The sequence below is a fragment of the Vulpes lagopus genome, chromosome 5 (assembly GCF_018345385.1).
Source record: "Vulpes lagopus strain Blue_001 chromosome 5, ASM1834538v1, whole genome shotgun sequence".
Classification (NCBI taxonomy): Eukaryota; Metazoa; Chordata; class Mammalia; order Carnivora; family Canidae; genus Vulpes; species Vulpes lagopus.
Window position 1 is genome coordinate 78,488,035 of NC_054828.1, and position 18,244 is coordinate 78,506,278.

Sequence of the window (18,244 nt, forward strand, 5' to 3'; positions counted from 1 at the left end):
TTATTAGTTTCAGAGGTAGAATTTAGTGATTCATCATATGCATATAACACCCAGTGCTCATTACTTCAAGTGCTCTCCTTGATGCCCATCACCCAATTACCCCATCCTTCCACCCACCTCCCCTCCAGCAACCCTCAGTTTGTTTCCTATAGTTAAGAGTCTCTTATGGTTTGTCTCCCTCTCAGATTTCATCTTTATTTTTCCCTCCCTTCCCCTATTCACCTTCTTTTTTTTTCACCTTCTTATTTTTTGATACTTTCTTGTTTCCTATTTATACTTTGGATACTTCTTTCTCTTTGGGCAAATTAAAGATTAAGCAGATTAAAATACTTATTTTATATCCTCTATTTGATAATTCCAATATCTCCAGTCTTTGCAGAGATGTCTTCATAGTATGTGTCCTCTTCAGATTCTTGCTTTTGGCTTACTTCCTCATGTCTTGTGATTTTCATTTGTGAACTTATATCCACCCATGATGTTTTTAGAATACATTTTTAAGGTGATGTATTTTTTGGCCGCAAATATATGTTAATATAGGCTTGTGTTCTCAGGGGAGACTCCCCCTACCCCTCCTCACCTTTAACACAGTGCTAAGGAAGCAAGCTAGCATTCATGGTCTTCCTCTATAAGGAAAGATATTTTTTTAGTTAACCCAACAAAGGTGTCATTTTAAAAAATACCTGCTCTATTCAGAGGTCTCTGATCTGATATCTCTCAGGTTATTGCTCTAGTCCCTGCAACCCATTAAAACTCCAGTTCTAGGCTGTCAAGAATGGGCAGATAGCCCTCGGAAACTTCTGTCCTCAGGGCTCATGTTTCTTACTGGATTAGTGCTTTCTCATATCTTTTAATTTGTTGCCAGCTTTGCTATGCATTACAATTTTACTTATCATTTTTGAAATATTTTTTGCCAGGAATGTTTCTTTGAACATCTGATCCACCATATTGCTGATTAACCATGTTCAGGACCTAAATTGGGGATTGGACTCATGTAGAAAAGAATAGGAAGCAACTAAGAGAGACCAGCTAAGAGGCTAATGTAATAGTTCAGATAAAGATGAGACCTGGATTAAGGAAAATTACAACAGAAGGTGAAAGAGGAAGCTGAGTAAAGAAATCTCTGAAGAGCTTTTTGACAGGGTGTGGTACACAGAAGTTGGGTGAGAGAAGAGAATCAAAGGTAACTCCAAGGTTTCTAGCTCGGTATCTTAAATTGTCAAAGATACTACTTTCAGAAAGCATGTGAAATATTCTCCAAGATGAACCTGAAAGGAATCTAATTTGTTTCAAAATCCTGTTAATTTTTTTTTTTTAATGTTTTTACAGGCATGGAAAGAAGAACAAGATCGATTAGCAGAAGAAGAGCGCTTACGGGAAGAAAAAAAAGCAGAAAAGAAAAGTAAGGAAGCTAGTAAAAAGAAAGGAAAGGAAAAAGTAGAGAAAGAAGACAGTAGGGCTTTGAAGAAAAAATCATTTTTCAAGGAGAAATCTAAAGAAGAACAAATGAGGATTCCAGAAGTAACAGAGGAACCCCTCCTGGAACCAGAACCTGAGATTGTTTATCCGGTAAAATCTGTGTTCTAAAAAGCTTCCTTACTAGTTGTTTTGGGAAAAACAAGCTTCTGCAGAAACACAAGGTTCCCAATCTTCACTGACATGTCAGAAGGCCTTGGAATTTCTTCTAGCATAGATGATTCACACCCATACTCCACCCTCCAATACCTAGGACCTTCTTTGTAGCCAGTCACCAAGATAGTAATACCCTCAGGCCAGTTTTTCTTGAGTGCAATGAAACTAGGTTACTGAGGGCCAGAAAGTGGAGATTTGACACAAAAGCATTCATTTAGGTTAATGTAAATAAGCAACTGTGAAAGGTCAAAGTGAACACAAAGTTTGACTCTATTTGTCTCAGATGACAGGTCTTGCAGAGTAGGCACCCATGTATTTTTCTTGTGTGATTTGGTAAAACCATCCCTTTGCTGGCCTGTCCCTCAAGCAGTCTTATGAGGAGAACCTAATGGGAAAGAGATGGACAGAAATGTAACAGCCTATGTCCATTGTAGCTGCTATGCTAAGTTCATTCTTGAGTGTTAGCATGCATCACAATTACTTGGAGCTCTATTTGCAACACTTAAAAAAAATCTTTACAATATTAAGTGTCAAGAAAAAAGGTATAAAGTGTCAATATTCTCAATATATCAGTTCACTTTAAACAGAAAATTAACAGCCAATGAAAGAGATATTGATGTTTTCTCCCACTGTTTTTCAATAATACAGTGATTTGATTTGCACTAGCTGTAAGGGTGAACAGATTTTAAAATCATGGACCTCCTTTAATTTTGCCCTTGTAACATCACAGAAGATGCTAAAGATAATATGGACAATGTACTCTGAGTCTACAAAGTGACAGACATTCATTTGGCAGAAATTAAGCTTATAGCAACTTTAATTGGCTCACATTGGTGAATTTATTTTTGTCAATTGCAGTTCCACATTCAAAACATTTGGGGAATATAAAAAATAGTGAAAGGGTATAAAGGGGAAAGGAGAAAAAATGAGTGGGAAATATCAGGGAGGGAGACAGAACATGAGAGACTCCTAACTCTGGGAAATGAACTAGGGGTGGTGGAAGGGGAGGTGGGCGGGGGGTAGGGGTGACTGGGTGACAGGCACTGAGGTGGGCACTTGACGGGATGAGCACTGGGTGTTATTCTATATGTTGGCAAATTGAACACCAATAAAAATAAATTTATTAAAAACAAAACAAAACAAAAACATGATGTTTTCCCTTCTAGTTTCGTGGATACAATATGGGAGATATACCCATCCAAATCTCAGGAACAAATTATTATCTGTATCCTTCAGATGGAGGGCAGATTGAAGTTGAGAAGACAGCATTTGAAAAAGGTACATTTTGAAACCAGCTGGTCAACAGCTTGGAAGATACTAACCCATTTCAGATCATCTTGGGGCCTTGTACCCTTGGGGGTGATAAGGGAGAATGGTAATGTGCCCACTATGGTTCATTATGTGCCATTTTTAGCATTTTCAGACCTCACATTCTTCTGTTACAATTGACTGCAGGGCACAGGCCAGCTGAGAGGTTAGCTGGGACACACTGTTATGAACATTCCCGTTTTAAAAATCTTAAAATATTTCTATAGAATTGGGAAACAAAATAGTCACTACAATGAGAAAATAGTTAACTAGTAATATTAATTACAACACATAGTGTTACTCAGAAACCAAGCACATACTGTGAGTTTAGAGCAAATTTCTGGTTGGGGCTCTAGAGCACAGAGCATAGGGGTCTGCTGTTGAGGTCTGGTTATTTCAGCTACAGAGAAGTTGCCTCTGGATTCAGAAGTCTTTGAGTGGGAGAGGAGTCTAATGGATGCACTGAGGAGGACCCAGTCTGGAAAGAATCTCTAAAGGAAATGCATAATTCTTCCCAACAAGCAGATCTGGGCTCTAGGGACCTATCAGGGACATCTTGCAGAGCTGCTCTTTCCACTGTGCTTTAAAGATCTCTCAGGTGGGGGTGCAGTGAGAAGAGTTCGCGCTTCTATCAAGGTAGGAAGACGGGAAAAAGAAATAAAGAAACAAAAGGCATCCGAGGGGTAGGGGCCCCGCGAGGAGCCGGGCTGAGGCCGGGGCGAGTGTCCCCAGGACAGGAGAGCCCTGTCCGGGAGAAGCAGGAGCTGCACCAACCTTCCCGGGTGGAAAGGGGCCGGCAGGGAGTTAGAGCAGGACCCAGGAGGGCGGGGATGCCCTCGGGCTCCCTGGGACACTAACAGGCACCTGCGCCCCGGGAGAGTGCGCCGAGCTCCCTAAGGGCTGCAGCGCGCACGGCGGGACCCGGAGCAGCTCGGAGGGGCTCGGGCGGCGGCTCCGCGGAGGGGGCTGCACCGCCGGGAGCGCGAATCCAACAGCGCAGGCCCCGGAGCACAGGGCGCCGGGACACAGCCCAGGATCCGGCCTCCCCCGGGACAGGCAGAGGCCGGGAGGGCCCAGGACCGCAAGGACGCTCCTGCCTGGAACTGAGCAGATCAGCGGCCCCACCCCGGAGCCTCCAGGCCCTGCAGACGGAGAGCCCCGGAGTTACTGCGGGAGCTGACTCCAGGGTTCCAGAGCTGCTCCCGCCACTGTGGTTGTTCCTCCTGGGGCCTCGCAGGTAAACAACCCCCACTGAGCCCTGCACCAGGCAGGGGGCAGAGCAGCTCCCCCAAGTGCTAACACCTGAAAATCAGCACAGCAGGCCCCTCCCCCCAGAAGACCAGCTAGATGGACAAGTTCCAGGGGAAGTCAAGGGACTTAAAGTATACAGAATCGGAAGATACTCCCCCGTGGTTTTTTGTTTTTTGTTTTTGTTTTTGATTTCTGATTGCTTCCCCACCCCTTTCTTTTCACCTTTCTTTTTCTTTCTCTTTTTCTTCTTTTTCCTTTTTTTCTTCTTTTTCTTTTTTCTTTTTCTCTTTTCTTTCCTTCTCTCTCTCTTTCTCCTTTTCCCAATACAACTTGTATTTGGCCACTCTGCACTGAGCAAAATGACTAGAAGGAAAACCTCACCTCAAAAGAAAGAATCAGAAACAGTCCTCTCTCCCACAGAGTTACAAAATTTGGATTACAATTTAATGTCAGAAAGCCAATTCAGAAGCACTATTATACAGCTACTGGTGGCTCTAGAAAAAAGCATAAAGGACTCAAGAGACTTCATGACTGCAGAATTTAGATCCAGTCAGGCAGAAATTAAAAATCAATTGAATGAGATGCAATCCAAACTAGAAGTCCTAACGATGAGGGTTAACGAGGTGGAAGAACAAGTGAGTGACATAGAAGACAAGTTGATGGCAAAGAGGGAAACTGAGGAAAAAAGAGACAGACAATTAAAAGACCATGAAGAAAGATTAAGGGAAATAAATGACAGCCTGAGGAAGAAAAACCTGCGTTTAATTGGGGTTCCCGAGGGCGCCGAAAGGGACAGAGGGCCAGAATATGTATTTGAACAAATCCTAGCTGAAAACTTTCCGAATCTGGGAAGGGAAACAGGCATTCAGATCCAGGAAATAGAGAGATCCCCCCTAAAATCAATAAAAACCGTTCAACACCCCGACATTTAATAGTGAAGCTTGCAAATTCCAAAGATAAAGAGAAGATCCTTAAAGCAGCAAGAGACAAGAAATCCCTGACTTTTATGGGGAGGAATATTAGGGTAACAGCAGACCTCTCCACAGAGACCTGGCAGGCCAGAAAGGGCTGGCAAGGTATATTCAGGGTCCTAAATGAGAAAAACATGCAACCAAGAATACTTTATCCAGCAAGGCTCTCATTCAAAATGGAAGGAGAGATAAAGAGCTTCCAAGACAGGCAGGAACTGAAAGAATATGTAACCTCCAAACCAGCTCTGCAAGAAATTTTAAGGGGGACTCTTAAAATTCCCCTTTAAGAAGAAGTTCAATGGAACAATCCACAAAAACAAGGACTGAATAGATATCATGATGACACTAAACTCATATCTGTCAATAGTAACTCTGAACGTGAACGGGCTTAATGACTCGATCAAAAGGCGCAGGGTTTCAGACTGGATAAAAAAGCAGGACCCATCTATTTGCTGTCTACAAGAGACTCATTTTAGACAGGAGGACACCTACAGCCTGAAAATAAAAGGTTGGAGGACCATTTACCATTCAAATGGTCCTCAAAAGAAAGCAGGGGTAGCCATCCTTATATCAGATAAACTAAAATCTACCCCGAAGACTACAGTGAGAGATGAAGAGGGACACTATATCATACTTAAAGGATCTATCCAACAAGAGGACTTAACAATCCTCAATATATATGCCCCAAAAGTGGGAGCTGCCAAATATTTAAACCAATTAGTAACCAAACTGAAGAAATACTTAGATAATAATACACTTATACTTGGTGACTTCAATCTAGCTCTTTCTACCCTCGATAGGTCTTCTAAGCACAACATTTCCAAGGAAACGAGAGCTTTAAATGATACACTGGGCCAGATGGATTTCACAGATATCTACAGAACTTTACATCCAAACTCAACTAAATACACATTCTTCTTAATTGCACATGGAACTTTCTCCAGAATAGACCACATACTGGGTCACAAATCGGGTCTAAACCAATATCAAAAGATTGGGATCGTCCACTGCATATTCTCAGACCATAATGCCTTGAAATTAGAACTAAATCACAACAAGAAGTTTGGAAGGACCTCAAACACGTGGAGGTTAAGGACCATCCTGCTAAAAGATGAAAGGGTCAACCAGGAAATTAAGGAAGAATTAAAAAGATTCATGTAAACTAATGAGAATGAAGATACAACTGTTCAAAATCTTTGAGATGCAGCAAAAGCAGTCCTGAGGGGGAAATACATCGCAATACAAGCATCCATTCAAAAACTGGAAAGAACTCAAATACAAAAGCTAACCTTACACATAAAGGAGCTAGAGAAAAAACAGCAAATGGACCCTACACCCAGCAGAAGAAGAGAGTTAATTAAAATTCGAGCAGAACTCAACGAAATCGAGACCAGAAGAACTGTGGAACAGATCAACAGAACCAGGAGTTGGTTCTTTGAAAGAATTAATAAGATAGATAAACCATTAGCCAACCTTATTAAAAGAAGAGAGAGAAGACTCAAATTAATAAAATCATGAATGAGAAAGGAGAGATCACTACCAACACCAAGGAAATACAAATGATTTTAAAAGCATATTATGAACAGCTCTATGCCAATAAATTAGGCAATCTAGAAGAAATGGACGCATTCCTGGAAAGCCACAAACTACCAAAACTGGAACAGGAAGAAATAGAAAACCTGAACAGGCCAATAACCAGGGAGGAAATTGAAGCAGTCATCAAAAACCTCCCAAGACACAAGAGTCCAGGGCCAGATGGCTTCCCAGGGGAATTCTATCAAACGTTTAAAGAAGAAATCATACCTATTCTACTAAAGCTGTTTGGAAAGATAGAAAGAGATGGAGTACTTCCAAATTCGTTCTATGAGGCCAGAATCACCTTAATTCCAAAACCAGACAAACACCCCACCAAAAAGGAGAATTACAGACCAATATCCCTGATGAACATGGATGCAAAATTCTCAACAAGATACTAGCCAATAGGATCCAACAACACATTAAGAAAATTATTCACCATGACCAAGTAGGATTTATCCCCGGGACACAGGCTGGTTCAACACTCGTAAAACCATCAATGTGATTCATCATATCAGTAAGAGAAAAACCAAGAACCATATGACCCTCTCGTTAGACGCAGAGAAAGCATTTGACAAAATACAGCATCCATTCCTGATCAAAACTCTTCAGAGTGTTGGGATAGAGGGAATTTTCCTTGACATCTTAAAAGCCATCTACGAAAAGCCCACAGTAAATATCATTCTCAATGGGGAAGCACTGGGAGCCTTTCCCCTAAGATCAGGAACAAGACAGGGATGTCCACTCTCACCACTGCTATTCAACATAGTATTGGAAGTCCTAGCCTCAGCAGTCAGACAACAAAAAGATATTAAAGGCATTCAAATTGGCAAAGAAGAAGTCAAACTCTCCCTCTTCGCCGATGACATGATACTCTACATAGAAAACCCAAAAGCCTCCACCCGAAGATTGCTAGAACTCATACAGCAATTTGGTAGTGTGGCAGGATACAAAATCAATGCCCAGAAATCAGTGGCATTTCTATACACTAACAATGAGACTGAAGAAAGAGAAATTAAGGAGTCAATCCCATTTACAATTGCACCCAAAAGCATAAGATACCTAGGAATCAACCTAACCAAAGAGGTAAAGGATCTATACCCTGAACTATAGAACACTTCTGAAAGAAATTGAGGAAGACTCAAAGAGATGGAAAAATATTCCATGCTCATGGATTGGCAGAATTAATATTGTGAAAATGTCAATGTTACCCAGGGCAATTTACACGTTTAATGCAATCCCTATCAAAATACCATGGACTTTCTTCAGAGAGTTAGAACAAATTATTTTAAGATTTGTGTGGAATCAGAAAAGACCCCGAATAGCCAGGGGAATTTTAAAAAAGAAAACCATATCTGGGGGCATCACAATGCCAGATTTCAGGTTCTACTACAAAGCTGTGGTCATCAAGACAGTGTGGTACTGGCACAAAAACAGACACATAGATCAATGGAACAGAATAGAGAACCCAGAAGTGGACCCTGAACTTTATGGTCAACTAATATTCGATAAAGGAGAAAGACTCTCCATTGGAAGAAAGACAGTCTCTTCAATAAATGGTGCTGGGAAAATTGGACATCCACATGCAGAAGAATGAAACTAGACCACTCTCTTTCACCATACACAAAGATAAACTCAAAATGGATGAGAGATCTAAATGTGAGACAAGAGTCCATCAAAATTCTAGAGGAGAACACAGGCAACGCCCTTTTTGAACTCAGCCACGGAACTTCTTGCAAGATACATCCATGAAGGCAAAAGAAACAAAAGCAAAAATGAACAAGATATCTTCATCAAGATAAGAAGCTTTTGCACAGCAAAGGATACAGTCAACGAAACTAAAAGACAACCTACAGAATGGGAGAAGATATTTGCAAATGACGTATCAGATAAAGGGCTAGTTTCCAAAATCTATAAAGAACTTATTAAACTCAACACCAAAGAAACAAACAATCCAATCATGAAATGGGCAAAAGACATGAACAGAAATCTCACAGAGGAAGACATAGACATGGCCAACGTGCACATGAGAAAATGCTCCGCATCACTTGCCATCAGGGAAATACAAATCAAAACCACAATGAGATACCACCTCACACCAGTGAGAATGGGGAAAATTAACAAGACAGGAAACAATAAATGTTGGAGAGGATGCGGAGAAAAGGGAACCCTCTTGCACTGTTGGTGGGAATGTGAGCTGGTGCAGCCACTCTGGAAAACTGTGTGGAGGTTCCTCAAAGAGTTAAAAATAGACCTGCCCTACGACCCAGCAATTGCACTGTTGGGGATTTACCCCAAAGACTCAGATGCAATGAAACGCCGGGACACCTGCACCCCGATGTTTCTAGCAGCAATGTCCACAATAGCCAAACTGTGGAAGGAGCCTCGGTGTCCATCGAAAGATGAATGGATAAAGAAGATGTGGTCTATGTATACAATGGAATATTCCTCAGCCATTAGAAATGACAAATACCCACCATTTGCTTCAACGTGGATGGAACTGGAGGGTATTATGCTGAGTGAAATAAGTCAATCGGAGAAGGACAAACAGTGTATGTTCTCATTCATTTGGGGAATATGAATAATAGTGAAAGGGAATATAAAGGAAGGGAGAAGAAATGTGTGGGAAATATCAGAAAGGGAGACAGAACATAAAGACTCCTAACTCTGGGAAACGAACTAGGGGTGGTGGAAAGGAAGGAGGGCGGGGGGAGGGGGTGAATGGGTGATGGGCACTGAGGGGGACACTTGACGGGATGAGCACTGGGTGTCATTCTGTATGTTGGTAAATTGAACACCAATAAAAAATTCATTTATTAAAAACAAATAAAGATCTCTCAGGTGGATTCAAAAACCTGAGCTTTATTTGATACCTTATTTTCTCTGAGAGCTGTGCAGAGGTCTGTGTGGAGGGAATTTGAGCAGGACCCTGTTTAATGTCCACAAGGTTATGCCCCCTGGCAACGGGCAACACAGGCTTCTCCTACCCCACACTCTGCCTGACACCAGCCTTTCCCCTTCCCACTCCCTATCATTCTCCGCTCCTTGCCTCCCTCTCTCTATCCCTCTCTCCTTCCTTCTTTCTTTCTAGTCATTTAATATCTATCAATTTAACAAGGAAGTCATTGCAAAAGTTAGATGCTGTTACCTATGTGAAATCATGGCTCAACTGGAAGCATCATTAGGTAGTCACTGCCATATTGAACAAAAGATCACAGCAACAATTTTTAGAATAAAAAGGCCTGAAAGTTATTCAAATTATTTAAACAAAGGTTAGTGGTGCAACTTACTTTAAATGTCAAACCATTTTATTATATACGGTTTGTTTATTTAAAACATGACAGGGATTGTTATTAATATATAGGTATATATATTTATTTACATTATCATATATTTTAATATTTGATATTTTGAATATCATCCTTGGGCACAGGGTACAATTAGTAGTAATTAAAAATGGAACTCAGAATCACATAACTGAGAAAACTACTGGACTCAAGTTTATAATGCTGTGCCCTATTTTTCATAACTATTCCTTGCTCTTTTGAGATTTGTTTATGCATATGTTTGTCAGTTTCAGGTAGGTCACAGTAAATACAGTATTTTCATCCTAATCCTATAAATTTTGACAGAAGATAGCTCAATCAAGGTCGAAAAGAATAAGCTGGATAAAAAAAAGAAGAAAAAAGCTGAGAAAGGAGACAAAAAAATGAGTCAGAACACTAGAAGAGGGAATGTGCCTTTCAAAAAATTCTTATTTGTTGATACTAACAATAACAACTACTATAGTTAATGTTGATGTGATTCTTTATAAGCTGTAAATCCCTTTCACATCTACTAACTAATGGGATTAATCATCAAGTTGAGTATAGGTGTACATTAGCCTCAGCCAACGTATTTCCTCTTCTATAATTTGATTAGAAAATCTGCAAACATATTCCTGAAAACATGTCATTTATTTCTGGGATTCCACTGTCACTTTATTCCTTTAGGCATCTTTTTGTAAATCAGTGATGTTGGTAGGTGTTTCCATTCCCTGACTTATATTCTATGCCGCATTATTTAGATGTCTTGTCAAGGACCTGAATGGAGTGTCACCATCAGCCCATCCTCTATCCTATGATTTTCCCCAGGGCCAACTTTTATCAAAGTGACAGTGAAAAAGGACAAGCACACTTTTATAATTCATTTAAAAGACCCTAAGAAAATGGTGAAAAAGGAAAAAAAAGAAGAGGATTATTCTTCAGAAGATGAGAAAGAAGAAAGAGAGGAAGAGCAGAATCTTGAAACAGGTAAGCAGCTGCATCTCTGTGTCAGTGGAGGTTAATACTTCATCAATGTGTCAGACCCATCCCTCTGACAGCAACACACATGTGTCTCTTGCACTAAGCATATGTAACTTTTCCAGAAGGTTAGGGGAAGTGTTTTGCCATTCTACTTATATACATTTTCCCTAAGGTAACGTGTACGCCCACTGCATACACAGCACATGTATGGTGGGCTGTCTACTTGGTTTTGCCCCTCTGGAGGCCCAGCTTTTGATTCCAGTTGTCATACAGAGTTTATGTAGCTGGCTACCTTTGTGTAGCAACATTTAGTTTGCAATGTGCATTCTGGCCTGAATTTTCTTTTACACAACGTGTACCAAGTGCTGTCTCTAGGACTCAGGGCCTTATTAATTGATTTCTACTCAAGTTTTAGCTTTTCTCCAATATTCACTACAAATGCTGAGGTTTCCTTCTGTGCTCAATCACTTAGTCCTTCCCATGGTATCAAATTTCTTAGGCTGTAAAGACAAGAGAAAAATCCTACATTTGGTCTTGATAGTCTCTACTTGCTAGTAGAAACTAACTGATAACACTACTTAACATCTCCAGGAAACATCCCCTGGGAAAACTAAATGCTTCCTGTCCAATGTGACATGGGTTATACCAGCAAAAGGAGAAGAGTCAGTTAATACGATGTTTTAAACTCAAATTAGTTATAAGACATATAACTAAATCTTACTAATAAATTAATTCAGTTATGGTTAGTATTTTCCAAACTTAAGAACACAGTGTTTGACAAGTTTGAATGTACCCAAGAACTTAAAACAGAAATTTTTAAATTACTTTTCTTTGTTCTGCTTGATATAAGAATATGTGTTTTTTATAAAAAATCAGGAATATAAGAATATTAAAGATGATAACATTTGCCCCTAATTCTACCACCCTAGCAGTAACCGTATTGTAGTGTATTTCTTACTTTATCACCATAAACATTTTCCTATTCATTAAATATTCTTTGAAAAAAAATTTTTTTTAAAATATTTTATTTATTTATTCCTGAGAGACAGAGAGAGAGAGACAGAGACATAGGCAGAGGTGATCCTCTCCTCAAGGGGAGCCTGATGCAGGACTCGATCCAGGACCCCAGAATCACGACCTGAGCCAACCACTGAGCCACCCAGGTGCCCCCAAAACAAACTTTTCTAATGATTTCATAATAATTCATTGGTATATGCATATATCAATAATTTAATTAATTGTACCTATGTTTTTATTTACATGGTTTCTACTTTGCACTGCTTTGCTTACAATTCTTTTTAATAAAATAGAAATGTCCTTGATTTGAATTTGTCTTTTAGAAATATCAGATACAGAGAATAAAGTTGTCAGCAAGTTTGGATCTTTTTCTGCCACCTTAGAAAATGGGATCTGCCTCTCAATAAGTTACTATGGACCAAGTGGAATGGCACCAGGTAAAATAAGCATGACAGCAAAGACAAGTGTCCTGTGACCAAGGGCATCTGCTCATTCTCAATCTGCTCTTGTTGATAAACATGTTTTGACTTAATGCCCCTCTTTTCCTGAAAGGTGGGAATATATGTGTAAGTGTGTACATGTGTGTGTGTTTACATGTATGTACATATATAACCTTTCATACATAGAAAATAACAGTGCTTTGACATTTGAAACAGAATTTGTCATATATATAATTATACATGTAATCACATATACATAAAAATTATATATGTATATTTCCATTATCCTTGTTAACTAACCCAGGAAAATAAGTCTGTTAGTTGGTGCCCCAAAAAAACATGATTTCTCAAGAAATTCTATTGCTTTTCCACATAATAATATTTTTATGAATCCTGTGACTTCTCAGTGTGCTTCAAAATTTAACTTATTTAAAGGAGCCATTCATTGGACATCTTGAAGGATTTCTTTACCCCACATTTAATGAACAAATTCTCTAACTGAAAGCTATTTCCTTACAAATCACAAAATAATATATCATTTAACCAAGAACCAATTAGGAAATTTCATGCGTTCCCATGAATTTTACAGAGATCTAAGCACACAGATTAAAAAAAAAAAAGCTTTACAAAATCAAAAGATAATCCCTGTGTTATATAGCCTTAAAACTATGTATAGATTATGGTGATCCAACTGTCTGTCTGCCTTACTATGTACCTCCTTTTCTGGAGAAAGAATATTCCACTGGATCATCATTAGAATCATTTTCTACCTTGCACAAAATATTGTAGTACTCTAGTGAGTTAGAGAGTCTATTAAATTTGTTAGTATTTTTGCCTTATTTGGGATTTTGTCTTTTAATTTTATATTTGGGTTGTTTCCAAGCCAGCACTTGAAGTCATTCTGTGCCTAACAAATTATGTATTAAATCCATTATCACACACAGTCACTAAGAAATTCTATCCCTTCTGACCACAGTTTACCATGATTTCAGATTAAAATATTTACATTCTACTCTCTATCAACTATATTGCTGCTGTTTCCTCAGTGATTTCCTTATTCTTGATTTAATCCTTAAGTTATTATGCAATTATTACATTTAAAACAGATGTTCCTAATCTCATATTTATGAATCCTGCATTTGAAAATGTTTATAGTGTGAAAAAAATAGAAAGGCATTCCAATGCTCATGGATTAGAAGAACCACTGTTGTTAAAATGTCTATACTACCTAATGCAATCTACAGTTTTAATGAAATCCCTATCAAAATACTATCTGCATTTTTCACACAGCTAGCACAAACAATCCTAAAATATGCATAGAACACAAAAGGCCCCAAATAGCCAAAACAATCTTAAAAAAAAAAGCAAAGCTGGGGGCATCACAATTCCAGACTTCAAGTTATATTACCAAGCTGTAGTCATCAAAATAGTATGGTACTGGCACAAAAATAGACATGTATCATCAATGAAACAAGATAGAAAACCCAGAAATTGACCCACAACTATTCTTAGACAAAGCAGGAAAGACTATCCAAGGGGGAAAGACAGTCTTCCAACAAATGTTGCTGAGAAAATGGACAGCAACATGCAGAAGAATGAAACTCAATCACTTCCTTATACCATACACAAAAATAAATTCAAAATGGGAAATGTCTAAATGTGAAAGAGAAAACTATCAAAATCCTGGAGAACACAGACAGCAACATCTTCAATCTCAGCCACAGCAACTTCTTACTAGACATGTCTCCGGAGGCAAGGGAAACAAAAGCAAAAGTGAACTATTGGGACTTCATCAATATAAAAAGCTTCTGCACAGCAAAGGAAACAATCAACAAAACTAAAAAGCAACCTTTGGAATGAGAGAACATATTTGCAAATGACATATCTGATAAAGGTTTAGTATCCAAAATCTATAAAGAACTTATGAAACTCAACACCCCAAAAACAAATAATCCAGGTAAGAAATGGGCAGATGACACGAACAGACATTTTTCCAAAGAAAACATCCAGATGGCAAACAGACACATGAAAGGATGTTCAACATCACATGTCATTGGGGAAAAACAAGTCAAAACTACAATAAGATGTCACCTCACACCTGTCAGAATGGCTGAAATTAACAACACAGAAAACAGCAGATGTTGGCAAGGATGCAGAGATAGAGGAACCCTCTTACAGTGCTGGTGGTAATGCAAACTGGTGCAGCCACTGTGGAAAACAGTATGGAGGTTCCTCAAAAAGCTAAAAATAGAACTACCCTATGATCAAGCAATTGCACTATCAGGTATTTACCCAAAGAATACAAAACTACTAATTCGGAGAGATATACACAACCCTATGCTTATTGCATCATTATTTACAATAGCCAAATTATGGAAGCAGCTCAAGTGTCTATCAATAAATGAATGGATAAAGAAGATGTGCTATGTATATTTATGTATATATATTTGATATATACTTATTTTTGATATATATGTTATATATATTTGTAATATATATTTGTTTTAAATGGAATAATTGCATAATATAAAACATAAAAAGAATGAAGTCTCGCCATTTGCAACAACATGAATAGAGCTAAAGAGTATAATGCCAAGTGAAATAAATTAGTTGAAATACCATATGATTTCACTCATATGTGGAACCTAAGAAACAAAACAAAATATCATATGGCACTAAAGAGAGAGAGGAAGAGAGAGAGGAAAACCAAGCAACAGACTCTTAACTATGGAGAACAAACTGTTACCAGAGAGGAGGTGGGTGGGAGAATGAATTAAATTCGTGATGGGAATTGAGGAGGGCACTTGTTGTGATGAGTACCGGGTGTTGTATGCAAGTGTTGAATCACTAAGTTGTATACCTGAAACTAATATTACACTGTATGTTAATTAGAATTTAAATGAAAACTTGAAAAAAAACTTAAAAAAAAAACACAAATGGTGTTGGGAAAACGACAGCAACATACAAAAGAAAGAAACTGGACCATTTCCTTATACAGTATACAAAAATAGATTCAAAATGGATTGAAGACCTAAATGTGAGACCTGAAACCATAAGAATCTGAGAGGAGAACACAGGCAGTACCTTCTTTGCTACACACAGGTGTAGCAACTTTTTTCTACATATGTCTCCTGAGGCGAGGAAAACAAAAGCAAAAAAATTAAACTATTGGGACTTCACCAAAATAAAAAACTTCTGCACAGCAAAGGAAACAGTCAACAAAACTAAAATGAAATGGGAGACGATATTTGCAAATGACATACCTGATAAGTATATGAAGAACTTACAAAAGTCAACACTCCAAAACAAATAATCCAATTTAAAATGGTGGAAGACATGAACAGACATTTCTCTGAAGAACACATACAGATGGTCAACAGGCATGTGAAAAGATGCTTATTATCACTTACCATCAGGGAAATGCAAACCAAAACTATAATGACATATCACTTCATACCTGTCAGAATAGCTAAAATCAACAACACAAGAAACAACAGGTGTTGGTGAGGATGTGGAAAAAAAGAAACACTCATAAACTGTTGGTGGGAATGCAGACTGGCACAGCCACTGTGGAAAACAGTATGGAGTTTCTTCAAAAAGTTAAAATAGAGCTACCTTATGATCTAGCAATCACACTACGAGGTATTTACCCAAAAGACACAAAAATACAAATTCAAAGGGATACATGCACTTCTATGTTTACAGCAGCATTATTTACAATAGCCAAGATATGGAAGCAGCCCAAGTGTCCTTCAATTGATGAATGGATAAAGAAGATCTGGTATATATAAACAGTGAAATATTATTCAGCCATAAAATGAATGAAACGACATGGATGGAGCTAGAAAGTATAATGCTAAGTGAAATAAGCCAGAGAAAGACAAATACAATATAATTTCATTTGTATGTGGAATTTGAGAAACAAAACAAATGAGCAAAGAGAGAACGAGGGGAAAGGACAAATCAAGAAACAAGCTTTTTTTTTTTAAGAAATAGACTCTTAACTATGGAGAAACAGACTTTTTTTTAAGAACTATACTCTTAACTATAGAGAACACACTGATGGTTACTAGATGGGAGGGAGTAAGGGGATGAGTTAAGCAGGTGATGGGGATTAAGGAGTGCACTTGTCATGATGAGCACAGGATGATGTATGGAACTGTTGAATTACTATATTGTATACCTGAAGCTAATATAACAGTGTATGTTAACTAACTGGAATTAAAATAAAACTCTAAAAAAGAAAATGTTTATAGTGTGAATAAAAAAGTAATGTTTTACTTCTTGTATATTATAAAAATATAATTTTTAAAAGATGCACATAATAGTACTATTTAAGAACTTGAGATTCTCTCTCTCCTGCTCCCTCTCCCCCTCCATTCTTTCCTCTCTCTCTCCCTCTTTCTCTCTCAAATAAATAAATAAATAAATATTTTTAAAAAATTCATTGTCTAATGGGAAAGAAAACATAAATAGAGAAATAACTGTAAAAGTGCTAGAAATTACATATAAACAGAGTACTGGGGACAGTTAGAAAGTACTTCAGAAAGTATAACATCTGAAATGGGACTTTAGAGATGAATGGTAACTATCCAGACAAAGTAACAAGGAAAGGTAATTCTAGACAGTAAGAACCATTTGTGTATAAGCATACAATTGTGTAAAAGCATGGTACCTTCACAGAAAGGTGAAAAGTTGAATATGGCTGGAGTGGTGGAATGTCAGCAGTGTATGCCCAGAAGATCAATGAGTATCAGAGGTATTTAAGTAAGGGATGGGAAGTGACATGATTGGATTTCATATTAGGAATATAATTTCAGTGATAGTTTGGAAAGTACACTGAAATGATGGTATTGGAGGTCTCATGCCAGTTTGGAAACTGCTGCAGAAAATCAGGTAAGAGAGCAATGAGAATATGAGGTAAGATAGGAATAGATAGGAGAGGTATCTCATTCAAGAGAAATTTCTGATGGCTTGGTGACTGGTTGGATTTATGAGATCAGTCCAAAAGAGAAAATGCAAATATCTCACTGTCTAACTTGGAAAATGAGATGCTTGATTGTTAATTAAATGAGATCAAGTACATAGGAGGGTTTCCTTTCCTAGGAGAGACTTACTGAGTTTGAAATGGTTCCAGTTCCTCAACGGGGGGGGGGGGGGGGATGTCTAAAGGCAATTTGATATATGAATCTGATGCTGAGAAGAAACGTCATGCCTTGAGATGTAAATTTTGGAGCCATCAGTGTGTAGATGCCAGTTGGAGCCCCAGTAGTGAGTGAGATACTCAGATCTACTATGTATAATAAAGGTACTCAGTCCTGGCTGTGTATCACAATCATGTGTGATTTTTCACAAATATAAATGCCTGTGCCTCATCCCTAGAGTCTGATTCAATGGGTCAAGATGGGGGCCTGAGCTTTTTTTAAAAAATTCAATGAGTAATTATGAACAGCCAGAGTTGAGAACGTCTGTTGTGTAAGCACAAGGGAAAAACCCCTGGAACCTAATGACATTTAAGGATTCACAGAAGAGGAAGAAGCAGTAAAGGAGACAGAAAAAAATTGCCCAGAGAAGAAAGGGGAGATCCAGGTAGAGTATTACTCTGGAACCCAGAGGCAAATAGAATTCAAGATGCAAGTGACGCTCAGATGATTCTGACATAATTTCTTTAGAGATCAGCTCACTTTTGAGAATTCTGACACTCCTTTTAGATCCAGAATAAAATCAGTCTTCTACAACTTCTAAAACTTCTTTTTATCATCTCAAC

General features: G+C 38.3%; 1 protein-coding gene across 1 annotated transcript in view; it reads left to right on the forward strand.

The window, feature by feature from the left end:
- The window catches only part of SPAG17 (sperm associated antigen 17), a 221,169-nt gene that overhangs the window by 137,558 nt on the left and 65,367 nt on the right, over positions 1–18,244 (forward strand). The window contains exons 21-24 of the mRNA XM_041754035.1: positions 1,327–1,566; positions 2,796–2,907; positions 10,868–11,026; positions 12,361–12,474. Coding sequence (XP_041609969.1) covers positions 1,327–1,566; positions 2,796–2,907; positions 10,868–11,026; positions 12,361–12,474 — 625 coding nt within the window. The remainder of the gene's footprint in view (positions 1–1,326; positions 1,567–2,795; positions 2,908–10,867; positions 11,027–12,360; positions 12,475–18,244) is intronic.